General features: G+C 41.1%; 1 protein-coding gene across 4 annotated transcripts in view; it reads right to left on the reverse strand.

Moving 5' to 3' along the window:
• The window catches only part of LOC128641014 (vitamin D3 hydroxylase-associated protein), a 241,528-nt gene that overhangs the window by 27,032 nt on the left and 187,303 nt on the right, over positions 1–27,193 (reverse strand). For 3 of the 4 annotated variants that reach the window (XR_008399423.1, XM_053693534.1, XM_053693533.1), the window contains one exon: positions 21,823–21,862. The exons of the other annotated variant lie outside the window; for it this stretch is intronic. Coding sequence is in view for 2 of the 3 variants with exons in the window: in XM_053693534.1 (XP_053549509.1) it covers positions 21,823–21,862 (40 nt within the window). In the remaining variant the exon portion in view is untranslated. The remainder of the gene's footprint in view (positions 1–21,822; positions 21,863–27,193) is intronic. 4 annotated transcript variants of the gene reach the window in all.

The following is a 27,193-nucleotide window of genomic DNA, read 5'->3' on the forward strand; positions in this document are numbered from 1 at the left end:
TACTGTTTGGTGCACGGAGTTGCGCTCCTGTCTTCTTGTGTCTTTTGACAGGGATTCTCTTCAGTTTTACTACCACGGATTCTACACCAGTGGAATATAAGGAGCAGCAGGACAGTGTGGAGGAGAATTGCGAACATTTTTTTCTGAACTATCATTAAAAAACTATTAGTCTTTTATCTGCCTTTGTTGAACATATATTTGGTAAGAGTTTATTTTCCTTTTTTTCAGGATTAAGTTTAAATGTATATGTGCATTATTTATCATTGAATATTAGACCCTGTGATCTTATAGTGTTTATTTTAACCCTGAATGTTTATAATAGCGGGTCTATCTGACTTTTTTGTTGGCGCTTTTGGACATTTGTTCTCTTCTAGCAGAAGAGATGGCCAAAAGGAACAACACTTTCCAAGAAAGCAATTTAATGTCCAAGGAATGCATAGGCTCAAACGGAGGAGCCTGTAAAACCTTCAAAACCAAATTAAGACTCCAAGGAGGAGAAATTGATTTAATGACAGGCATGATATGAACCAAAGCCTGTACAAAACAATGAATATCAGGGAGTTTAGCAATTTTTCTGTGGAATAAAACAGAAAGAGCAGAGATTTGTCCTTTCAAGGAACTCGCAGACAAACCCTTTTTCAAACCATCCTGAAGAAACTGTAAAATTCTAGGAATTCTAAAAGAATGCCAAGAGAATTTATGAGAAGAACACCATGAAATGTAAGTCTTCCAAACTCGATAATAAATCTTTATAGAAACAGATTTATGAGCCTGCAACATAGTATTAATCACTGAGTCAGAGAAACCTCTATGAATAAGCACTAAGCGTTCAATTTCCATACCTTCAAATTTAATGATTTGAGATCCTGATGGAAAAACGGACCTTGAGATAGAAGGTCTGGCCTTAGTGGAAGTGGCCATGGCTGGAAACTGGACATCCGAACATGATCCGCATACCAAAACCTGTGAGCCCATGCTGGAGCCACCAGCAGTACAAATGATTGCTCTATGATGATCTTGGAAATCACTCTTGGAAGAAGAACTAGAGGCGGAAAAATATAGGCAGGCTGATAACTCCAAGGAAGTGTCAATGCATCCACTGCTTCCGAAACCGAATTCAAACGTTTACTAGTTTTAATATCAAGAGGACTAGTCTCCTCCATATCGAATGCAATCAACACTTCTTTTAATAAAGAACGAATATACTCCATTTTAAATAAATAAAAGGATTTGTCAGTGTCAATATCTGAGGCAGGATCCTCTGAATCAGACAGATCCTCATCAGAGATAGATAAATCAGTATGTTGTCGGTCATTAGAAAATTCATCAACTCTGAGACATTTTAAAAGACCTTTTACGTTTATTAAAAGGCGGAATGCAGACAAAGCCTTCTGAATGGAATCAGAAATAAATTCTCTTAAATTTACAGGAATATCCTGAGCATTAGATGTTGCTGGACCAGCAACATGTAATGAACTACTACTGATGGAAACATTCTCTGCATGTAAAAGTTTATCATGACAACAATTACAAACCACAGCTGGAGGAACAGTTACCACAAGTTTACAACAAATGCACTTAGCTTTGGTAGAACCGATATCATGCAGCAGGATTCCAGTAGTAGATTCTGAGACAGGATCAGATTGAGACATCTTGCAAATGTAAGAGAAAAAAACAACATATAAAGCAAATAAATCAACATATAAAGCACCCCTCACCACACCCACAATTTAGTTTTACAAACTTTGCCTCCTATGGAGGTGGTGAAGTAAGTTTGTGCTAGATTTCTATGGTTAATATGCGTGTTGCAGCCCGGTTCCTCTCAGAGTACAGTGAATGTCAGAGGGATGTGAAGGGAGTATCACCTATTGAATACAATGGTCTTCCTAACAGGGATCTATTTCATAGGTTCTCTGTTATCGGTCGTAGAGATTCATCTCCTACCTCCCTTTTCAGATCGACGATATACTCTTATATACCATTGCCTCCACTGATTCTCGTTTCAGTACTGGTTTGGCTATCTGCTATATGTGGATGGGTGTCTTTTGGTAAGTATGTTTCATTTACTTAAGACACTCTCAGCTATGGTTTGGCACTTTAGATATAAAGTTCTAAATATATGTTTGTACTTATATTTGCCATGATTCAGGTTTATCAGTATACAGTATTTCCTTTTTGCAGACTGTCAGTTTCATATCTGGGAAATGCTTTTTTTTAAAAAAAAAAATGTATTTCTTACCTGAGGTTTTCAAATTGACTTTTTCTAAATTGCGGGCTGTATTAGGCTTGCGAGAGCGCAAAATGCTATAATTTATTGCGTCATTCTTGGAGCGAGACTTTTTTGGCACGAAAAAACATAATTTATGTAAGAATTTACCTGATAAATTATTTTTTTTGGCGCGAAAAATTACATTTGTTTACGCAAATTCATCATTTCCGGCGTCTTAGTTGGTGCCGAGTCTTTTCACGAGGTTGCATCATTTATGACGCTCGAGTTTCGTTCTGGACGTTTTTGGCGCCAAAAAATGTTTTTCAGTTTATGGTGCGTCATACTTGGCGCCAAACATTTTTTAATTATTTAAGACCTCATTCCTTTTGCCTCTGGTCTTTTTTTCTATGTCAGAGGCCTATTCTGTTTGCATTTCTTCCCATTCCTGAAACTGTCATATAAGGAAATTGATAATTTTGCTTTATATGTTGTTTTTTCTTTTACATACTGCAAGAAGTCTCAATCTGATCCTGTCTCAGAATCTACTACTGGAATCCTGCTGCCTGATATCGGTTCTACCAAAACTAAGTGCATTTGTTGTAAACTTGTGGTAACTGTTCCTCCAGCTGTAGTTTGTAATAGTTGTCATGATAAACTTTTACATGCAGAGAATGTTTGCATCAGTAGTAGTTCAATACATGTTGCTGGTCCATCAACATCTAATGCTCAGGATATTCCTGTAAATTTAAGAGAATTTATTTCTGATTCCATTCAGAAGGCTTTGTCTGCCATTCCGCCTTCTACTAAACGTAAAAGGTCTTTTAAAACTTCTCAGAGTTGATGAATTTTCTAATGACCGACAACATACTGATTTATCTATCTCTGATGAGGATCTGTTTGATTGAGAGGATCCTGCCTCAGATATTGACACTGACAAATCCTTTTATTTATTTAAAATGGAGTATATTCGTTCTTTATTAAAAGAAGTGTTGATTGCATTCGATATGGAGGAGACTAGTCCTCTTGATATTAAAACTAATAAACGTTTGAATTCGGTTTATAAACCTCATGTAGTTATTGCAGAGGTTTTTCCAGTTCCTGATGCTATTTCTGATATGATTTCTAAGGAATAGAATAGACTGGCTACTTCTTTTACTCCTTCTTCAAGGTTTAATCCAATATCATTCATGAATACAGCACCACTAATAGTGCACGGTGGTGAGGTAAAACTGCAACTCCTCTGTATAATATAGAAATACATAAAGTTCACCAGCACTGTTAGGATAAAACATTCATCTTTTATTGAAGATCCTTAAAAATAGCAACTTTTCGTGACCATATGTCAGTTAATCATGCTCTGTGTTACATATTGACAAGTTGTTCCTTTTAAGCATTCAATTACTCGCGCCAAACTCTTCCAAAAGTGGGCTCTCAGCGCCATCTGCTGGTACATTCTTTAAGCAGCATCTTATAATACTTATTATAACAACCTATGCAACATTTTAAAAACAAAGTATCACTGAATGTGCACATTTTAAGCAGCAATAGATATTATATATCCTAGGTCTATGAGACTCTGTATAGTGAAACAACAATTTTTACATTTATTAGTTAAGGGTAACTAGATCTACCAGAATTTTACTAAAGTTTTTTTGGAAAAAAGTTTTTTAGAGAAAATTGGGAGTAGATTACAAGAAACATGACAGGTCAAAATCCCTATTTAACCCTTTTGGTGCCATGGATTCCATTTTAAAAATCCACCACATTTCTCTTTGTTTGAGTAACTGTTCTCGGTCAGACCCATTTCTAGGTACCTGTACCTGTTCTATGACCTGCCAGCGTAACTGGCTAATACTATGCCTTTTTTCTATAAAATGTTTTGCCAAGGGTGCCTCAACATTTTTTCTTCTGATGTTGCTACAATGCTGATTCAATTGCTCCCTGACTTTTTGGGTAGTTTCGCCCAAGTAGATTAAGGAACACGGGCATTTAATCAGGTAGATGACATAGGTGCTCTTGCATGTGAAAAAACCTTCAATTGTAAAAAAAATTCCCACTCTGTGGGTGGAAGAAATGGGGACCTTTAATGATGGAGCTACAAGACATACAACCTAGGCAGGAGTAACTCCCTTTCCTTTTACTGCCTATATATGTTTGTCTTGAAACTTTGCTTGGGCCAACATCAGACCTCACCAAATGATCCCTTATGTTTTTTACACGCCTGTAGGCCATAAGGGGTGGGTCTTGTAATTGTGGTATACCAGGGTTACAGTTTCTTAAGATATGCCAATTTTTCCTGATTATCTTACTGATCTTCTCATTGTAAGGGTTATACTGGGACACAAATACTATCCTCTCTTTTTTACAATCTTGATTCTTTGTTTTAGATTTGGGATGCCGTACCTTGTTTAACTTATTTTCAATGAGATTAAGTGGATACCCCCAATCTAGAAACTTGTTTTTCATTTGTTCCAGTCTATCTGTTCTTTCACTTTCATTGCTTACTATTCTTTGTAACCGAAGGAGCTGGCTTTTAGGCAAGGAATCTACAAGTCTCATAGGATGGAAACTATCATATTTCAACAAGGTGTTTTTATCTGTCTCCTTTGTATACAAATCAAATTTTAATCCATCAATAGATTTACTTATTCTTGTATCTAGGAAAGTTACAGATTCCTCGCTGTAAGTAATGGTGAAATATAAATCTCTTACCTCCTTATTGAGCTCTCTGACAAACCTTTCCAGGGTTCCAATGTCGCCCCACCACACGCCAAACACGTTGTCTATGTAACGCCACCAGACTGCTCCATAGTTCTAAAACAGATGGTTTTCATAGACTCTTCTCTCCTCGAATTCATTCATAAACAGGTTGGCGTATGATGGGGCGACGTTGGAGCCCATTGCTGTGCCCTTGACCTGGATAAACCAGTCATCCTGGAAGAGGAAATAATTCCAATATAAGACAAGGCATAACAACCTTTCCACAAAATCACATTGACCAGCCGTGTACCTACCGCTCACCATGAGTGTCTTCCTTATGATGGATATTCCAGTTTCATGGTTAATGGAGGTGTATAAACCCCTGACATCTGGTAGGAAGTTCTAACATTTTTGCTTTTTCCAGGAAATGACCTGTATCCTTAACAAAGCTAGGTGCGGCCCTCATTCCAGATCAGCTGGTAGGGGGCAGATTAAAATGTTTCAAGAATGTTTGGATAAATTCAGTCCAAAATCATTGGATTCAGAACATTGTCTCTCAGGGGTACAGAATAGGTTTCAGAGTAAGACCGCCTGTGAGAAGTTTCTTTCTCTCACGCATTCCAGTGAACCCAGAGAAAGCACAGGCTTTCCTGAAGTGTGTTTCAGACCTGGAGTTATCTGGGGTAATCATACCAGTTCCTTTTCAGGAACAGGGTCTGGGGTTTTATTCAAATCTGTTCATTGTCCCAAAGAAAGAAAATTCATTCAGACCAGTTCTGGATCTAAAGGTCTTGAATCGTTATGTAAGAGTACCAACATTCAAAATGGTTACTATAAGGACTATTCTGCCTTTTGTTCAGCAAGAGCATTATATGTCCACAATAGACTTACAGGATGCATATCTTCATATTCCGATTCATCCAGATCACTATCAGTTCCTGAGATTCTCTTTTCTAGACAAGCATTACCAATTTGTTGCTCTTCCTTTTGGTCTAGCGACAGCTCCAATGATCTTTTCAAAGGTTCTCGGTGCCCTACTCTCTGTAATCAGTAGCTATGTGTATGGAGGTTTTAGGTCTAATGACTGCAGCATCGGACGCGATCCCCTTTGCTCGTTTTCCCATGAGACCTCTTCAGCTTTGTATGCTGAACCAATGGTGCAGGGATTATACAAGGATATCACAATTAATATCCTTAAATCCCAATGTTCGACTATCTCTGACTTGGTGGTTAGATCACCATTGTATAGTTCAAGGGGCCTCTTTTGTTCGTCCAACCTGGACTGTGATCACTACAGATGCGAGTCTTTCAGGTTAGGGAGCTGTCTGGGGATCTCTGACAGCACAAGGGGTTTGGAAATCTCAAGAGGCGAGATTACCAATCAATATTTTGGAACTCCGTGCGATTCTCAGAGCTCTTTAGTTTTGGCCTCTATTGAAGAGAAAGCCGCTTATTTGTTTTCAGACAATGTCACAACTGTGGCGTATGTCAATCATCAGGGTGGGACTCCCAGTCCTCAAGCTATGAAAGAAGTATCCCAGATACTTGTTTGGGCAAAATCCAGCTCCTGTCTAATTTCTGCGGTTCATATCCCAGGTATAGACAATCGGGAAGTGGATTATCTCAGTTGTCAAGCTTTACATCCGGTAGAGTGGTCTCTTCACCCAGATGTCTTTTTTCAAATTGTTCAGATGTGGGGGCTTCCAGAAATAGATCTGATGGCACCTCATGTAAACAAGAAACTTCCCAGGTACCTGTACAGGTCCAGGGATCCTTAGGCAGAAGCAGTGGATGCATTGACACTTCCTTGGAGTTATCAACCTGCCTATATTTTTCCGCCTCTAGTTCTTCCAAGAGTGATTTCCAAGATCATCATGGAGCAATCATTTGTACTGCTGGTGGCTCCAGCATGGGCTCACAGGTTTTGGTATGCGGATCATGTTCGGATGTCCAGTTGCCAACCATGGCCACTTCCACTAAGGCCAGACCTATCTCAAGGTCCGTTTTTCCATCAGGATCTCAAATCATTAAATTTGAAGGTATGGAAATTGAACGCTTAGTGCTTAGTCATAGAGGTTTCTCTGACTCAGTGATTAATACTACGTTGCAGGCTCGTAAATCTGTTTCTAGAAAGATTTATTATCGAGTTTTGAAGACTTACATTTCATGGTGTTCTTCTCATAAATTCTCTTGGCATTCTTGTAGAATTCCTAGAATTTTACAGTTTCTTCAGGATGGTTTGGATAAGGGTTTGTCTGTAAGTTCCTTGAAAGGACAAATCTCTGCTCTTTCTGTTTTATTCCACAGAAGAATTGCTAAACTCCCTGATATTCATTGTTTTGTACAGGCTTTGGTTCATATCAAGCCTGTCATTAAATCAATGTCTCCTCCTTGGAGTCTTAATTTGGTTTTGAAGGCTTTACAGGCTCCTCCGTTTGAGCCTATGCATTCTTTGGACATTAAATTACTTTCTTGAAAAGTGTTGTTTCTTTTGGCCATCTCTTCTGCTAGAACAGTTTCTGAATGATCTGCTCTTTCTTGTGAGTTTCCTTTTCTGATTTTTCATCAAGATAAGGCAGTTTTGCGGACTTCAATTCAATTCTTACCTAAAGTTGTGAATTCCAACAACATTAGTAGGGAAATTGTTGTCCCTTCTTTGTGTCCCTATCCTAAGAATTCTTTGGAAAGATCTTTACATTCTTTGGATGTGGTGAGTGCTTTGAAATATTATGTTGAAGCTACTAAAGATTTCAGGAAGACTTCTAGTCTATTTGTTATCTTTTCTGGTTCTAGGAAAGGTCAGAAGGCTTCTGCCATTTCTTTGGCATCTTGGTTAAAGCTTTTGATTCATCATGCTTATTTGGAGTCGGGTAAATCCCCACCTCAGAGGATTACAGCTTATTCTACTAGGTCAGTTTCCACTTCCTGGGCTTTTAAGAATGAAGCTTTAGTTGATCAGATTTGCAAAGCAGCAACTTGGTCCTCTTTGCATACATTTACTAAATTCTACCATTTTTATGTTTTTTCTTCTTCAGAAGCAGTTTTTGGAAGAAAAGTTCTTCAGGCAGCTGTTTCAGTTTGATTCTTCTGCTTATAATTTCAGTTTTTTTATTTTCCATTATAAGATAAGAACTTATGATTTGGGTTGTGGATTAATTTTTTCAGCGGAATTGGCTGTCTTTATTTTTGTATCCCTCCCTCTCTAGCAACTCTTGCGTGGAGTTCCACATCTTGGGTATTGCTATCCCATACGTCACTAGCTCATGGACTCTTGCCAATTACATGAAAGAAAAGATAATTTATGTAAGAATTTACCTGATAAATTCATTTCTTTCATATTGGCAAGAGTCCATGATTACCACCCTTTTTATGGTGGTTATGATTTTTTTGTATAAAGCACAATTATTCCAATTCCTTTGTTTATGCTTTTGCTCCTTTCTTTATCACCCCACTTCTTGGCTATTCGTTAAACTGAATTGTGGGTGTGGTGAGGGGTGTATTTATAGGCTTTTTTTGGTTTGGGAAACTTTGCCCCTCCTGGTAGGTATGTATATCCCATACGTCACTAGCTCATGGACTCTTGCCAATATGAAAGAAATGAATTTATCAGGTAAATTCTTACATAAATTATGTTTTTTCGCGCCAAAAAAGTCTCGCTCCAAGAATGACGCAATAAATTACAGCATTTTGCGCTCTCGCAAGCCTAATATAGCCCGCAATTTAGAAAAAGTCAATTTGAAAACCTCAGTTAAGAAATTTTTTTTTTTATAAAGCATTTCCCAGATATGAAACCGACAGTCTGCAAAAAAGGAAATATACTGATAAACCTGAATCATGGCAATTATAAGTACAAACATATATTTAGAACTTTATATATAAAGTGCCAAACCATAGCTGAGAGTGTCTTAAGTAAATGAAACATACTTACCAAAAGACACCCATACACATATAGCAGATAGCCAAACCAGTACTGAAACGAGAATCAGTAAAGGTAATTGTATTATAAGAGTATACCGTCGATCTGAAAAGGGAGGTAGGAGATGAATCTCTACGACCGATAACAGAGAACCTATGAAATAGATCCCCGTTAGGAAGACCATTGTATTCAATAAGTGATACTCCCTTCACATCCTTCTGACATTCACTGTACTCTGAGAGGAACCGGGCTCCAACATGCTGAGAAGCGCATATCAACGTAGAAATCTAGCACAAACTTACTTCACCACCTCTATAGGAGGCAAAGTTTCTAAAACTGAATTGTGGGTGTGGTGAGGGGTGTATTTATAGGCATTTTGAGGTTTGGGAAACTTTGCCCCTCCTGGTAGGATTGCATATCCCATACGTCACTAGCTCATGGACTCTTGCCAATTACATGAAAGAAATTAACCCTGCAAGCTCTCTACATGCTACCTAATTAACCCCGTCACTGCTGGGCATAATACAAGTGTGCTGCGCAGCAGTATTTAGCAGCCTTCTATTTACCAAAAAGTAACGCTACAGCCATATATGTCTGCTATTTCTGAACAAAGGGGATCCCAGAGAAGCATTTACAACCATTTGTGCCATAATTGCACAAGCTGTTTGTAAATAATTTCAGTGAGAAACCTAAAGGGGTTAACTGTAGAAGAAGCTGGGAGGCATTAACTTAAGGGGAAAGTCTAGTCAAAATTAAATTTTTATGATTCAGATAGGGCATGCAATTTTAGACAACTTTCAAACTTAATTTTATTATCAAATTAGCTTTTTTCTTTCAGTATTCTTTGTTGAAAGCTAAACCTAGGTAGGCTCAAACGGATTTATAAGCCATTGAAGGCTAACTCTTATCTCAGTTCATTTCAGTTTCAGTTTATTTCGCAGCTAGACAGCGCTAGTTCATGTGTGCCATATAGACAAACACGGTGCTCACTCCCATGGAGTTATTTATGAGTCATCACAGATTGCCCCTTATTTCAGTTCTTTTGACAGACTTGCATTTTAGCCAGTCTGCAGAGGCTTAGATACAAGGTAATCACAGACGTAAAAAGTATATTAATATAACTGTGTTGGTTATGCAAAACTGGGGAATGGGTAATAAAGGGATTATCTATCTTTTAAAACAATACAAAAATTCAAGTAGACTATCCCTTTAACCCCTTGACGACCAAGGACGTGTCAGGCACGTCCTCCCAAGGGTGTCCGTTAACAACCAAGGACGTGCCTGACACGTCCTCGGGTAATCTGAGCGCTGAAAGCTATCAAAATCGCTTCCAGCCGCTCAAACAGTATTGCAGTGATGCCTCAATGTTGAGGCATCCTGCAATACTGTTCTTGACTGCCGGGCTCCATTTTGATCACTCCCCGGAGCGATCACTTCTGGTTTCACTCCACGTGGAACCCAGTAGTCAGGCAGAGCATCGGAAGCCATCAGGCAGGCTTCTGATGCTCTGTAAGTGTGCTAAGTGCCTCAGTGATTGGAGGCACTTAGTAAAACAACATATAATAAAAAAAATATATAAATACATATAGTACATTATAATAAAAATAGCCCCATATAGCCACCTTCCCCCTACCCCAAGTGGCTTCAAAGATGGCGATTCCCAGTGCATCATAGGGCTTCTGGGGTTATCCCTAGCCTGCCTCATCATAGGGTCAAGCTAGGGTCATCCAATCTGAGCCTGCCACAATAAAAAACTAATGATAACAAAATATTCCATTTATCTGATCATGTCAATATTTGTAAATATTGACTCTGATCAGTGTGGATCTCCCTCCCTCTCCTCACTTGCGTTTTTGTTGGAGAGAGAGACCTGTGTTTAGGAGAGAGACATTTATTTCATTTATTTGTTAAAAAATTATACACCCAAAGGCTTGTTTCAGAGCCATTAGCCCCTAGCTTGCCAGTGATCACTATAAATCACTGGCAGTAGCATAGCTGCACTTTTTTGCTGTCTGTGCAATTTTTTTAGGGGTTAATTTTTGTTGTTGTAAATTTTTGAGAGACCCAAAGGCTCTTTTCAGAGCCATTTAGCTAGTTTAAATTAATTGTTGTAAAAAATTGTGAGTCATTAACCCCTAGCTTGCCAGTGATCACTATAAATCACTGGCAATAGCATAGCAGCACTTTTTTTGCTCTCTGTGCATTTTTTTAGGGGTTCATTTTTTTGGTATTTTTTTTCAGAGCCATTTAGTTACTTTAAATTTAAATTTTGTGTTGATTTTTTTTTTTTAGTAATTTTTTTTTCTCATGTCACAGAGAACATATAGTGCATATGCCTTCCTTGCGTCAGAGTCAGACGCCTCTATGTCTGACTCAGACCCCAATTTTGACCCTGCCATATGCTCAGATACATCATTAGATATAGTCTCAACTGATGGTGATGTATCTGTGGCTGCTAGCCCCCCAGCCAGAAGGAGACGTGTTGCTCCAGCTGCCATTGCTGCTGAAGAGTCGGTAATGCCTCATCACCAGAGGACAGATATCCCACCCTTCACAGCAAATCCTGGCATTAATGTGCATGTGGTAGGATTTAGCCCCCAACAGTTTATGGAGGCATTTCTGGGCAATGCTATATTGGGGATGTGCCAGAATTTAAAAAAAATCTGGGCATTGACTATGCTGATGGGCATCACAAAGAAACCCTCCATCCGCTTCTACTGGAGCAGTAGCCCTATCTGCTCTACCCCCATTTTCTCCCAGAGTATGTCAAGGAAGAGGTATGAAATGATTCTGCATTTCATGCACTTCAGCGACAACAGCCTGTGCCCTCCTAGGGAGCATCCCCAATTTGACAGGCTGTATAAAAACAGAATTTATGCTTACCTGATAAATTACTTTCTCCAACGGTGTGTCCGGTCCACGGCGTCATCCTTACTTGTGGGATATTCTCTTCCCCAACAGGAAATGGCAAAGAGCCCAGCAAAGCTGGTCACATGATCCCTCCTAGGCTCCGCCTTCCCCAGTCATTCGACCGACGTAAAGGAGGAATATGCATAGGAGAAATCATATGATACCGTGGTGACTGTAGTTAGAGAAAATAATTCATCAGACCTGATTAAAAAACCAGGGCGGGCCGTGGACCGGACACACCGTTGGAGAAAGTAATTTATCAGGTAAGCATAAATTCTGTTTTCTCCAACATAGGTGTGTCCGGTCCACGGCGTCATCCTTACTTGTGGGAACCAATACCAAAGCTTTAGGACACGGATGATGGGAGGGAGCAAATCAGGTCACCTAGATGGAAGGCACCACGGTTTGCAAAACCTTTCTCCCAAAAATAGCCTCAGAAGAAGCAAAAGTATCAAATTTGTAAAATTTGGTAAAAGTGTGCAGTGAAGACCAAGTTGCTGCCTTACATATCTGCTCAACAGAAGCCTCGTTCTTGAAGGCCCATGTGGAAGCCACGGCCCTAGTGGAGTGAGCTGTGATTCTTTCAGGAGGCTGCCGTCCGGCAGTCTCATAAGCCAATCGGATGATGCTTTTAAGCCAAAAAGAGAGAGAGGTAGAAGTTGCTTTTTGACCTCTCCTTTTACCAGAATAAACAACAAACAAGGAAGAAGTTTGTCTGAAATCCTTTGTAGCTTCTAAATAGAATTTTAGAGCACGAACTACATCCAAATTGTGTAACAAACGTTCCTTCTTTGAAACTGGATTCGGACACAAAGAAGGCACGACTATCTCCTGGTTAATATTTTTGTTAGAAACAACTTTCGGAAGAAAACCAGGTTTAGTACGCAAAACCACCTTATCTGCATGGAACACCAGATAAGGAGGAGAACACTACAGAGCAGATAACTCTGAAACTCTTCTAGCAGAAGAAATTGCAACCAAAAACAAAACTTTCCAAGATAATAACTTGATATCAACGGAATGTAGGGGTTCAAACGGAACCCCCTGAAGAACTGAAAGAACTAAATTGAGACTCCAAGGAGGAGTCAAAGGTTTGTAAACAGGCTTGATTCTAACCAGAGCCTGAACAAAAGCTTGGACATCTGGCACAGCCGCCAGCTTTTTGTGAAGTAAAACAGATAAAGCAGAAATCTGTCCCTTCAAAGAACTTGCAGATAATCCTTTCTCCAAACCCTCTTGAAGAAAGGATAGAATCTTAGGAATTTTTATCTTGTTCCATGGGAATCCTTTAGATTCACACCAACAGATATATTTTTTCCATATTTTATGGTAGATTTTTCTAGTTACAGGCTTTCTAGCCTGAACAAGAGTATCAATGACAGAATCTGAGAACCCTCGCTTTGCTAAAATCAAGCGTTCAATCTCCAAGCAGTCAGTTGGAGTGAGGCCAGATTCGGATGTTCGAACGGACCTTGAACAAGAAGGTCCTGTCTCAAAGGTAGCTTCCATGGTGGAGCCGATGACATATTCACCAGATCTGCATACCAAGTCCTGCGTGGCCACGCAGGAGCTATCAAGATCACCGATACCCTCTCCTGTTTGATCCTGGCTACCAGCCTGGGAATGAGAGGAAACGGTGGGAACACATAAGCTAGGTTGAAGCTCCAAGGTGCTACTAGTGCATCCACTAGAGTCGCCTTGGGATCCCTGGATCTGGACCCGTAGCAAGGAACCTTGAAGTTCTGACGAGACGCCATCAGATCCATGTCTGGAATGCCCCACAATTGAATTATTTGGGCAAAGATTTCCGGATGGAGTTCCCACTCCCCCGGATGAAATGTCTGACGACTCAGAAAATCCGCTTCCCAATTTTCCACTCCTGGGATGTGGATTGCAGACAAGTGGCAGGAGTGAGTCTCCGCCCATTGAATTATTTTGGTCACTTCTTCCATCGCCAGGGAACTCCTTGTTCCCCCCTGATGGTTGATATACGCAACAGTCGTCATGTTGTCTGATTGAAACCTTATGAATTTGGCCTTTGCTAGCTGAGGCCAAGCCTTGAGAGCATTGAATATCGCTCTCAGTTCCAGAATATTTATCGGGAGAAGAGATTCTTCCCGAGACCAAAGACCCTGAGCTTTCAGGGGTTCCCAGACCGCGCCCCAGCCCACCAGACTGGCGTCGGTCGTGACAATGACCCACTCTGGTCTGCGGAAGCTCATCCCTTGTGACAGGTTGTCCAGGGTCAGCCACCAACGGAGTGAATCTCTGGTTCTCTGATCTACTTGTATCGTCAGAGACAAGTCTGTATAATCCCCATTCCACTGACTGAGCATGCACAGTTGTAATGGTCTTAGATGAATTCGCGCAAAAGGAACTATGTCCATTGCCGCGACCATCAAACCTATTACTTCCATGCACTGCGCTATGGAAGGAAGAAGAACAGAATGAAGTACTTGACAAGAGCTTAGAAGTTTTGATTTTCTGGCCTCTGTCAGAAAAATCCTCATTTCTACGGAGTCTATTATTGTTCCCAAGAAGGGAACTCTTGTTGACGGGGATAGAGAACTTTTTTCTACGTTCACTTTCCACCCGTGAGATCTGAGAAAGGCCAGGACAATGTCCGTATGAGCCTTTGCTTGTGGCAGAGACGACGCTTGAATCAGTATGTCGTCCAAGTAAGGTACTACTGCAATGCCCCTTGGTCTTAGCACCGCTAGAAGGGACCCTAGTACCTTTGTGAAAATTCTTGGAGCAGTGGCTAATCCGAATGGAAGTGCCACAAACTGGTAATGCTTGTCCAGAAAGGCGAACCTTAGGAACCGATGATGTTCCTTGTGGATAGGAATATGTAGATACGCATCCTTTAAATCCACCGTGGTCATGAATTGACCTTCCTGGATGGTAGGAAGAATTGTCCGAATGGTTTCCATTTTGAACGATGGAACCTTGAGAAATTTGTTTAGGATCTTGAGATCTAAGATTGGTCTGAATGTTCCCTCTTTTTTGGGAACTATGAACAGATTGGAGTAGAATCCCATCCCTTGTTCTCCTAATGGAACAGAATGAATCACTCCCATTTTTAACAGGTCTTCTACACAATGTAAGAATGCCTGTCTTTTTATGTGGTCTGAAGACAATTGAGACCTGTGGAACCTTCCCCTTGGGGGTAGCTCCTTGAATTCCAGAAGATAACCTTGGGAGACTATTTCTAGCGCCCAAGGATCCAGAACATCTCTTGCCCAAGCCTGAGCGAAAAGAGAAAGTCTGCCCCCCACCAGATCCGGTCCCGGATCGGGGGCCAACATCTCATGCTGTCTTGGTAGCAGTGGCAGGTTTCTTGGCCTGCTTACCTTTGTTCCAGCCTTGCATTGGCCTCCAGGCTGGCTTGGTTTGAGAAGTATTACCCTCTTGCTTAGAGGATGTAGAACTTGAGGCTGGTCAGTTTCTGCGAAAGGGACGAAAATTTGGTTTATTTTTAGCCTTAAAAGTCCTATCCTGAGGAAGGGCGTGGCCCTTACCCCCAGTGATATCTGAAATAATCTCTTTCAAGTCAGGGCCAAACAGCGTTTTCCCCTTGAAAGGTATGTTAAGCAATTTGTTCTTGGAGGATGCATCCGCTGACCAAGACTTTAGCCAAAGCGCTCTGCGCGCCACAATAGCAAACCCTGAATTTTTCGCCGCTAATCTAGCTAATTGCAAAGTGGCGTCTAAAGTAAAAGAGTTAGCCAATTTAAGAGCGTGAACTCTGTCCATAATCTCCTCATAAGAAGAATCTTTATCGAGCGACTTTTCTAGTTCATCGAACCAGAAACACGCTGCTGTAGTGACAGGAACAATGCATGAAATTGGTTGTAGAAGGTAACCTTGCTGAACAAACATCTTTTTAAGCAAACCCTCTAATTTTTTATCCATAGGATCTTTGAAAGCACAACTATCTTCTATAGGGATAGTAGTGCGTTTGTTTAGAGTAGAAACCGCCCCCTCGACCTTGGGGACTGTCTGCCATAATTCCTTTCTGGGGTCGACCATAGGAAATAATTTCTTAAATATAGGGGGAGGGACAAAAGGTATGCCGGGCCTTTCCCATTCTTTGTTTACAATGTCCGCCACCCGCTTGGGTATAGGAAAAGCTTCGGGGGGCCCCGGGACCTCTAGGAACTTGTCCATCTTACATAATTTCTCTGGAATGACCAAATTGTCACAATCATCCAGAGTAGACAACACCTCCTTAAGCAGAGCGCGGAGATGTTCCAATTTAAATTTGAATGTAATCACATCAGGTTCAGCTTGTTGAGAAATTTTCCCTGAATCTGAAATTTCTCCCTCAGACAAAACCTCCCTGGCCCCCTCAGACTGGTGTAGGGGCATGTCAGAACCATTATCATCAGCGTCCTCATGCTCTTCAGTATTTTCTAAAACAGAGCAGTCGCGCTTTCGCTGATAAGTGGGCATTTTGGCTAAAATGTTTTTGATAGAATTATCCATTACAGCCGTTAATTGTTGCATAGTAAGGAGTAGTGGCGCACTAGATGTACTAGGGGCCTCCTGTGTGGGCAAGACTGGCGTAGACGAAGGAGGGGATGATGCAGTACCATGCTTACTCCCCTCACTTGAGGAATCATCTTGGGCATCATTTTCTCTAAATTGTTTGTCACATACATCACATCTATTTAAATGAGAAGGAACCTTGGCTTCCTCACATACAGAACATAGTCTATCTGATAGTTCAGACATGTTAAACAGGCATAAACTTGATAACAAAGTACAAAAAACGTTTTAAAATAAAACCGTTACTGTCACTTTAAATTTTAAACTGAACACACTTTATTACTGAATATGTGAAAAAGTATGAAGGAATTGTTCAAAATTCACCAAAATTTCACCACAGTGTCATAAAGCCTTAAAATTATTGCACACCAAATTTGAAAGCTTTAACTCTTAAAATAACGGAACCGGAGCCGTTTTTATATTTAACCCCTATACAGTCCCTGGTATCTGCTTTGCTGAGACCCAACCAAGCCCAGAGGGGAATACGATACCAAATGACGCCTTCAGTAAGCTTTTTCTATGTATCTGAGCTCCTCACACATGCATCTGCATGCCTTGCTTCCCAAAAACAACTGCGCATTAGTGGCGCGAAAATGAGGCTCTGCCTATGATTAGAGAAGGCCCCCAGTGAAAAAGGTGTCCAATACAGTGCCTGCCGTTTCTTTAACATAATTCCCAAGAATAAAATAACTCCTCAAAGCTATAAACTATTAAAAATGCTTATAAATCAATCGTTTTAGCCCAGAAAAATGTCTACCAGTCTTTAAAGCCCTTGTGAAGCCCTTTATTCTTATTTAATAAAAATGGCTTACCGGATCCCATAGGGAAAATGACAGCTTCCAGCATTACCAAGTCTTGTTAGAAATGTGTCATACCTCAAGCAGCAAAAGTCTGCTCACTGTTTCCCCCAACTGAAGTTAATTCCTCTCAACAGTCCTGTGTGGAAACAGCCATCGATTTTAGTAACGGTTGCTAAAATCATTTTCCTCTTACAAACAGAAATCTTCATCTCTTTTCTGTTTCAGAGTAAATAGTACATACCAGCACTATTTTAAAATAACAAACTCTTGATTGAAGAATAAAAACTACATTTAAACACCAAAAAACTCTGAGCCATCTCCGTGGAGATGTTGCCTGTGCAACGGCAAAGAGAATGACTGGGGAAGGCGGAGCCTAGGAGGGATCATGTGACCAGCTTTGCTGGGCTCTTTGCCATTTCCTGTTGGGGAAGAGAATATCCCACAAGTAAGGATGACGCCGTGGACCGGACACACCTATGTTGGAGAAATCTGCCCCTGATTACCCACTTTACTGCCTGGTTTGCAGAGGCTTATATACCTGGAAGGAATATAAGCGTTGATGAATCCCTGATGAAGTATAAGGGAAGGCTGAGATTCAAGCAGTATATTCCTTCCAAGCGCTCCAGGTATGAAGTAAAGGTGTATAAGCTCTGTGAGAGCGAGACTGGGTATACTCAGGCCTTCCGGGTGTACGAGGGAAAGGATATCCACCTTGACCCTCCAGGCTGCCCAGAACATATGGGAACCACTGGAAAGATGGTCTGGGACCTGATATTACCCCTAATGAACAAAGGGTATCACTTGTACTTAGATAATTATTATACAAGTGTCCTTTTGTTCAAGCTACTGTATTGTTTTGATACAGTAGCTTGCGGTACAAATAAAAAAAAACGTGCAGGTTTCCCAAGACAACTTGCACACACCCGGCTACGAAAGGGGGAGACCTCAGCTATGCGCCAAGAGGAGTGGTTGGCACTTAAGTACAGAGACAAGAAGGATGTACACCTTCTTATCACCATCCACACAGAGAGGACTGTGGAGGTCTCTGTACGTGGCAGAGCTGAGAGCACAATGAAGCCAGTGTGCATCAAGGCCTATAACCGGCATATGGGTGGGGTTGATCTAGCAGATCAGTTGCTGCAGCCCTACCTAATTATGTGGAAGACAAAGGCCTGGTACAAAAAGGTTGCAATTTACTTAATGCAGATTGCAACCCACAACACTTTTTTGTTGTTCAAAAAAGCAAACCCCGGAATGAAACTGACTTTTTTACAGTTTCAGCTCCAGATCATTTCGGGGATTTTGTACTACGATGCACCTGCTCCCCGGGCGGTGATGGGAGAGAGCAGAGTTGGGGCTACCCATTTTATTTTCAAAATCTCCCCTACTGCGGCAAAGCAGAATCGTCAGAAGAAATGCAGAGTCTGTACCAAGAGGGGGTAGAGAAGGGACACCACCTTTTACTGTCCTGATTGCCCTGGGCAGCATGGACTCTGCATTGGGGACTGCTTCAAGCGGTATCACACTGGTAAATTTTTTATTTTTATTTTTACATTTGCCATTGTGTTGTTTGTTTTGTTTTGTTTTTTTTGGGGGGGGGTTACATTTACTGTTACTGAGTTTTTTCTTTTTTACTTTTACTGTGCCAGATTTTTAAATTTCACTGTTCTATTTGTTATAAGTTCTATAATTGGTGCTGTATTTTATCAAACCCCTGTCAAACCTGTGCATGGGGGGTATGGGTGTACTCAGGGGGTCTTCAAGAAAACAACCTGAAGTGTTGTCTTGCAATAACTTACAACAGTCTCTCCTAAATCACAGTCAAAACGCAATGTGTGTGTAAACATTTAAATTGTAAAATTCTCCAATTTTTTGGGCTAAAACGGTTGCATCAAAGTACTCCATATACAATACCTTGGTGTGTCAACATTTCAAAAATATACACTTTCATGGCAATAAATAAAACTGGGGTATGTGATAGGCTCCAAACTAATGATAGGCCTATCAGCTGAAATACTCTCACTTTTAAAAACTAAAATTACAAGTCATAAAATTGTAACATAACCTTCCCAAAATCCTGGCAAACCTATGCATGGGGGGCATAGGTGTACTCAGGAGGTCTTGCAGAAAACAACCTGGCGTGTTTTTTTGCAATAACTTACAACAGGCTCTCCTAAATCATAGCAAAAAAGCAATGTGTGTGTAAAAATGAAAGAAATACCACCACACACTTTCTCCAATTTTTTGGGCTAAAACAGTTGCATCAAAGGCATCAAAACACCCCATTAACAATACATTGGGGTCTCAACTTCTGAAATACATGCACATTCATGGCGAGAAAATAAATTGGGGTATATAAAAAGCCCCCTAAAAGAAGATAGTCAAAGAAGATATGTTAAATTTGAAAAAAATCACAAACACATGTAAGAAGTTTGGCATTGCAAACCCCAACCAACCCAACAAACCAATGCATAGGTGGTATCAATGTATTCAGGAGATCTTGCTGAACAAATATTGGGGTGTTCTTTGGCAGTAACACATAACAGGAACTGAGAATCCATGCCTAAAGTACAATTTGTGTGAAAAATAACACAAAATAATGACTACCCAAAAGTTTGACAAAGACTGGTGGTTGAATTAGTGCATGGAAAGTGTAAAAATACCAGCATTTGAAATACCCTAAGGTGTCTACGTTTCAAAAATATATGGTTTGATGATGGTAAATTACATTGGCCAGCTTCAGAAATTACCTAAATATGACATGGGTGCATGATGACAAATGTGAAAATTCCTAGTTGGAAAATTGGAATGCGCCCCCTAAAAATAAGGCCTTTTAGCCCCCTGAGAACCCAACAAACCTTTTCATGGGTGGTATCACTGTACTCAGGAGATGTTGTTGAACATATATTGAGGTGTTTTTTTGCATTAACACATAACAGGAACTAAGAATTTATGCCTAAAGTACAACGTGTGTGAAAAATAACACAAAAAAAGGACTACCCAAAAGTTTGACAAAGACTAACGGTTGAATTAGTGCATGGAAAGTGCTAAAATACCAGCATTTAAAATACCCTAGGGTGTCTACTTTTTCAAAGATATATGGTTTGATGGGGGTAAATTACATTGGCCGGCTTCAGAAATTATCCAAATAGGACATGGGTGCACAATGACAGATGTGAAAATTCCAAGTTGAAAAACTGGAATGCGCCCCCTAAAAATAAAGCCTTTTAGCCCCCAGAGAACCCAACACACCTATACATGGGTGGTATCACTGTACTCCGAACATGTTGTGGTGTTATTTGGCAGCAACCCTTAACATTCTCAGTAAATGTATTCTTAAATTGCTATTTTGTCAAAAAAAAAAAATTCTTTCAAATTTTTGGCATAGATTGGTGGTAAATTGGTTGCATGAAAAGAGTCAAAATACCCCAAGTTTAATACCTTAGGTTGTCTTCTTTTTAAAAAGATATACATGTGAAGGGTTATTCAGTGATTCCGGACAGATATCAGTGTTCCAATGTAACTATCGCTAATTTTGAAAAAAAAATTGTTTTGAAATAGCAAAGTGCTACTTGTACTTATTGCCCTATAACTTGCAAAAAAAAGCAAAGAACATGTAAACATTGGGTATTTCTAAGCTAAACTAAGGGCAACATTTAGAAACTATTTAGCATGGGAGTTTTTTTGTAGTTGTAGAAGTGTAACAGATTTTGGGGGTCAAAGTTAGAAAAAGTGTGTGGTTTTTTTTTCATTTTTTCCTGCTATTTTATATTTTTTTAATAGCAAATTATAAGATATTATGAAAATAATGGTATCTTTAGAAAGTCCATTTAATGGCGAGAAAAACTGTATATAATATGCGTGGGTTCAGTAAATGAGTAAAAAGAAAATTACAGCTAAACACAAACACAGCAAAAATGTAAAAATAGCCTTGGTCCCAAACGGACAGAAAATGGAAAAGTGCTGTGGTCCTTAAGGGGTTAATTAAATACAGAACTCTGGGCTCATAAATTTAAATAAAAATATTGTGCAGGTAATACAAATTGGAATGAGCAGTTATCTCAGAAAGAAATCAGACAAATCAATGATAAAATGTGTACAAGAATAGTCTCAGTACAAGAGAAGCCCTGTATAATATTGTACAATGGCTCCGATCCATTAGACAAGCTGCAGATAACTTATGCACAACAGCACAAATGCCATGAAACACAAATGCTGCATGTGCACTAGTGACTCTCAATTGACCAGTCATTTTTATATATCCATATCAATATATATTACAGATGTTTATTAAAAAAAAGAAGAAGAAATGTCCCTGATCAATAGCTACAGTGAATAATAAATGGCCAGGAAACTGGGCAACACTTAGGTATCTAAAGCTTCTCAGATCGCATTTCTTCTATTATCTATGCAATATTAATTGGTTACAATTTGCACTGGTGGTAGAATACATTGGTGCCACGTTATACATGTAATGTGAGCGTAGTGTTGTCTTTAATTTAATGTTGCAGTGTGATGTAACTGATGATTATGTCACATGATTATTGATGATGTCATTAAACAAACCCTATTGGCAATTTGCTCTTATTGTCAACTGAAATTATTATTTCAACCTTCTCTAATCATTCACCTTCCCCAGTCGTACAAACCCCGCAGGTTATTCCCGCGCTCATTCACTGCTTCCTCTCCAGATAGAACAACGATAGTTTGTTTAGACATAGAAAGAACAGTTTTACCTCTACATCTTGATAGTGCTTCCAAAGGGCTTTAACAGACCTGGATAAATAAAAAAACATAATTTATGTAATAACTTACCTGATAAATTCATTTCTTTCATATTAGCAAGAGTCCATGAGCTAGTGACATATGGGATATACATTCCTACCAGGAGGGGCAAAGTTTCCCAAACCTCAAAATGCCTATAAATATACCCCTCACCACACCCACAAATCAGTTTAACGAATAGCTAAGAAGTGGTTTGATAAGAAAAAAGTGCGAAGCATAAAAATAAGGAATTGGAATAATTGTGCTTTATACAAAATAATCATAACTACCACAAAAAAGGGTGGGCCTCATGGACTCTTGCTAATATGAAAGAAATGAATTTATCAGGTAAGTTCTTACATAAATTATGTTTTCTTTCATGTAATTAGCAAGAGTCCATGAGCTAGTGACGTATGGGATAATGACTACCCAAGATGTGGATCTTCCACGCAAGAGTCACTAGAGAGGGAGGGATAAAATAAAGACAGCCAATTCCGCTGAAAAAAATCCACACCCAAAAATAAAGTTTAAATCTTATAAAGAAAAAAACTGAAAATATAAGCAGAAGAATCAAACTGAAACAGCTGCCTGAAGTACTTTTCTACCAAAAACTGCTTCAGAAGAAGAAAACACATCAAAATGGTAGAATTTAGTAAAAGTATGCAAAGAAGACCAAGTTGCTGCTTTGCAAATCTGATCAACCGAAGCTTCATTCCTAAACGCCCAGGAAGTAGAAACTGACCTAGTAGAATGAGCTGTAATCCTTTGAGGCGGAGTTTTACCCGACTCGACATAAGCATGATGAATTAAAGATTTCAACCAAGATGCCAAAGAAATGGCAGAAGCCTTCTGACCTTTCCTAGAACCGGAAAAGATAACAAATAGACTAGAAGTCTTTCGGAAATTCTTAGTAGCTTCAACATAATATTTCAAAGCTCTAACTACATCCAAAGAAAGCAATGATTTCTCCTTAGAATTCTTAGGATTAGGACATAATGAAGGAACCACAATTTCTCTACTAATGTTGTTAGAATTCACAACCTTAGGTAAAAATTTAAAAGAAGTTCGCAACACCGCCTTTTCCTGGTGAAAAATCAGAAAAGGAAACTCACAAGAAAGAGCAGATAATTCAGAAACCCTTCTGGCAGAAGAGATGGCCAAAAGGAACAAAACTTTCCAAGAAAGTAATTTAATGTCCAATGAATGCATAGGTTCAAACGGAGGAGCTTGAAGGAGGAGAAATTGACTTAATGACAGGTTTTATATGAACCAAAGCTTGTACAAAACAATGAATATCAGGAAGATTAGCAATCTTTCTGTGAAAAAGAACAGAAAGAGCAGAGATTTGTCCTTTCAAGGAACTTGTAGACAAACCTTTATCCAAACCATCCTGAAGAAACTCTAAAATTCTCGGAATTCTAAAAGAATGCCAGGAAAAATGATGAGAAAGACAACAAGAAATATAATTTGCATACAAAGAGAGAAGCGCTCTACCAGGAACGAACAACAGCTCAATGGCTTGTTCTATGGCGATTTACCACCCGGAAGCAGCCTCTTTTAGACCAGTGTGCTTTTCACAGAAGAAAACTTTCCTGAAGTATATCAGTCTGATCCCGCCAAGTAAGGTCAGTCCAGCCCCGAAATACCAGGCAATTCTCCTCTGAACAAGGAACATGACAACCCCAGACGATCGTTTCGGCCTCCTATGGGCCTCGTCAGTGAGGTGCAGCCACATTCCTCTAAGCACACTGGGCAAGGAGTCCACGTCTGGTTTCCCCCATCACCCATAGGGAGACTTCCCCAGGGTCATAATAATTTGCATACAAAGAGAGAAGCGCTCTACCAGGAACGAACAACAGCTCAATGGCTTGTTCTATGGCGATTTACCACCCGGAAGCAGCCTCTTTTAGACCAGTGTGCTTTTCACAGAAGAAAACTTTCCTGAAGTATATCAGTCTGATCCCGCCAAGTAAGGTCAGTCCAGCCCCGAAATACCAGGCAATTCTCCTCTGAACAAGGAACATGACAACCCCAGACGATCGTTTCGGCCTCCTATGGGCCTCGTCAGTGAGGTGCAGCCACATTCCTCTAAGCACACTGGGCAAGGAGTCCACGTCTGGTTTCCCCCATCACCCATAGGGAGACTTCCCCAGGGTCATAATAATTTGCATACAAAGAGAGAAGCGCTCTACCAGGAACGAACAACAGCTCAATGGCTTGTTCTATGGCGATTTACCACCCGGAAGCAGCCTCTTTTAGACCAGTGTGCTTTTCACAGAAGAAAACTTTCCTGAAGTATATCAGTCTGATCCCGCCAAGTAAGGTCAGTCCAGCCCCGAAATACCAGGCAATTCTCCTCTGAACAAGGAACATGACAACCCCAGACGATCGTTTCGGCCTCCTATGGGCCTCGTCAGTGAGGTGCAGCCACATTCCTCTAAGCACACTGGGCAAGGAGTCCACGTCTGGTTTCCCCCATCACCCATAGGGAGACTTCCCCAGGGTCATAATAATTTGCATACAAAGAGAGAAGCGCTCTACCAGGAACGAACAACAGCTCAATGGCTTGTTCTATGGCGATTTACCACCCGGAAGCAGCCTCTTTTAGACCAGTGTGCTTTTCACAGAAGAAAACTTTCCTGAAGTATATCAGTCTGATCCCGCCAAGTAAGGTCAGTCCAGCCCCGAAATACCAGGCAATTCTCCTCTGAACAAGGAACATGACAACCCCAGACGATCGTTTCGGCCTCCTATGGGCCTCGTCAGTGAGGTGCAGCCACATTCCTCTAAGCACACTGGGCAAGGAGTCCACGTCTGGTTTCCCCCATCACCCATAGGGAGACTTCCCCAGGGTCATAATAATTTGCATACAAAGAGAGAAGCGCTCTACCAGGAACGAACAACAGCTCAATGGCTTGTTCTATGGCGATTTACCACCCGGAAGCAGCCTCTTTTAGACCAGTGTGCTTTTCACAGAAGAAAACTTTCCTGAAGTATATCAGTCTGATCCCGCCAAGTAAGGTCAGTCCAGCCCCGAAATACCAGGCAATTCTCCTCTGAACAAGGAACATGACAACCCCAGACGATCGTTTCGGCCTCCTATGGGCCTCGTCAGTGAGGTGCAGCCACATTCCTCTAAGCACACTGGGCAAGGAGTCCACGTCTGGTTTCCCCCATCACCCATAGGGAGACTTCCCCAGGGTCATAATAATTTGCATACAAAGAGAGAAGCGCTCTACCAGGAACGAACAACAGCTCAATGGCTTGTTCTATGGCGATTTACCACCCGGAAGCAGCCTCTTTTAGACCAGTGTGCTTTTCACAGAAGAAAACTTTCCTGAAGTATATCAGTCTGATCCCGCCAAGTAAGGTCAGTCCAGCCCCGAAATACCAGGCAATTCTCCTCTGAACAAGGAACATGACAACCCCAGACGATCGTTTCGGCCTCCTATGGGCCTCGTCAGTGAGGTGCAGCCACATTCCTCTAAGCACACTGGGCAAGGAGTCCACGTCTGGTTTCCCCCATCACCCATAGGGAGACTTCCCCAGGGTCATAATAATTTGCATACAAAGAGAGAAGCGCTCTACCAGGAACGAACAACAGCTCAATGGCTTGTTCTATGGCGATTTACCACCCGGAAGCAGCCTCTTTTAGACCAGTGTGCTTTTCACAGAAGAAAACTTTCCTGAAGTATATCAGTCTGATCCCGCCAAGTAAGGTCAGTCCAGCCCCGAAATACCAGGCAATTCTCCTCTGAACAAGGAACATGACAACCCCAGACGATCGTTTCGGCCTCCTATGGGCCTCGTCAGTGAGGTGCAGCCACATTCCTCTAAGCACACTGGGCAAGGAGTCCACGTCTGGTTTCCCCCATCACCCATAGGGAGACTTCCCCAGGGTCATAATAATTTGCATACAAAGAGAGAAGCGCTCTACCAGGAACGAACAACAGCTCAATGGCTTGTTCTATGGCGATTTACCACCCGGAAGCAGCCTCTTTTAGACCAGTGTGCTTTTCACAGAAGAAAACTTTCCTGAAGTATATCAGTCTGATCCCGCCAAGTAAGGTCAGTCCAGCCCCGAAATACCAGGCAATTCTCCTCTGAACAAGGAACATGACAACCCCAGACGATCGTTTCGGCCTCCTATGGGCCTCGTCAGTGAGGTGCAGCCACATTCCTCTAAGCACACTGGGCAAGGAGTCCACGTCTGGTTTCCCCCATCACCCATAGGGAGACTTCCCCAGGGTCATAATAATTTGCATACAAAGAGAGAAGCGCTCTACCAGGAACGAACAACAGCTCAAGGGCTTGTTCTATGGCGATTTACCACCCGGAAGCAGCCTCTTTTAGACCAGTGTGCTTTTCACAGAAGAAAACTTTCCTGAAGTATATCAGTCTGATCCCGCCAAGTAAGGTCAGTCCAGCCCCGAAATACCAGGCAATTCTCCTCTGAACAAGGAACATGACAACCCCAGACGATCGTTTCGGCCTCCTATGGGCCTCGTCAGTGAGGTGCAGCCACATTCCTCTAAGCACACTGTCATGTTCCTTGTTCAGAGGAGAATTGCCTGGTATTTCGGGGCTGGACTGACCTTAATTGGCAGGATCAGACTGATATACTTCAGGAAAGTTTTCTTCTGTGAAAAGCACACTGGTCTAAAAGAGGCTGCTTCCGGGTGGTAAATCGCCATAGAACAAGCCACTGAGCTGTTGTTCGTTCCTGGTAGAGCGCTTCTCTCTTTGTATGCAAATTATTATGACCCTGGGGAAGTCTCCCTATGGGTGATGGGGGAAACCAGACGTGGACTCCTTGCCCAGTGTGCTTAGAGGAATGTGGCTGCACCTCACTGACGAGGCCCATAGGAGGCCGAAACGATCGTCTGGGGTTGTCATGTTCCTTGTTCAGAGGAGAATTGCCTGGTATTTCGGGGCTGGACTGACCTTAATTGGCAGGATCAGACTGATATACTTCAGGAAAGTTTTCTTCTGTGAAAAGCACACTGGTCTAAAAGAGGCTGCTTCCGGGTGGTAAATCGCCATAGAACAAGCCACTGAGCTGTTGTTCGTTCCTGGTAGAGCGCTTCTCTCTTTGTATGCAAATTATTATGACCCTGGGGAAGTCTCCCTATGGGTGATGGGGGAAACCAGACGTGGACTCCTTGCCCAGTGTGCTTAGAGGAATGTGGCTGCACCTCACTGACGAGGCCCATAGGAGGCCGAAACGATCGTCTGGGGTTGTCATGTTCCTTGTTCAGAGGAGAATTGCCTGGTATTTCGGGGCTGGACTGACCTTAATTGGCAGGATCAGACTGATATACTTCAGGAAAGTTTTCTTCTGTG

This window comes from Bombina bombina, chromosome 10 (assembly GCF_027579735.1).
Source record: "Bombina bombina isolate aBomBom1 chromosome 10, aBomBom1.pri, whole genome shotgun sequence".
In the NCBI taxonomy this organism is placed as follows: domain Eukaryota; kingdom Metazoa; phylum Chordata; class Amphibia; order Anura; family Bombinatoridae; genus Bombina; species Bombina bombina.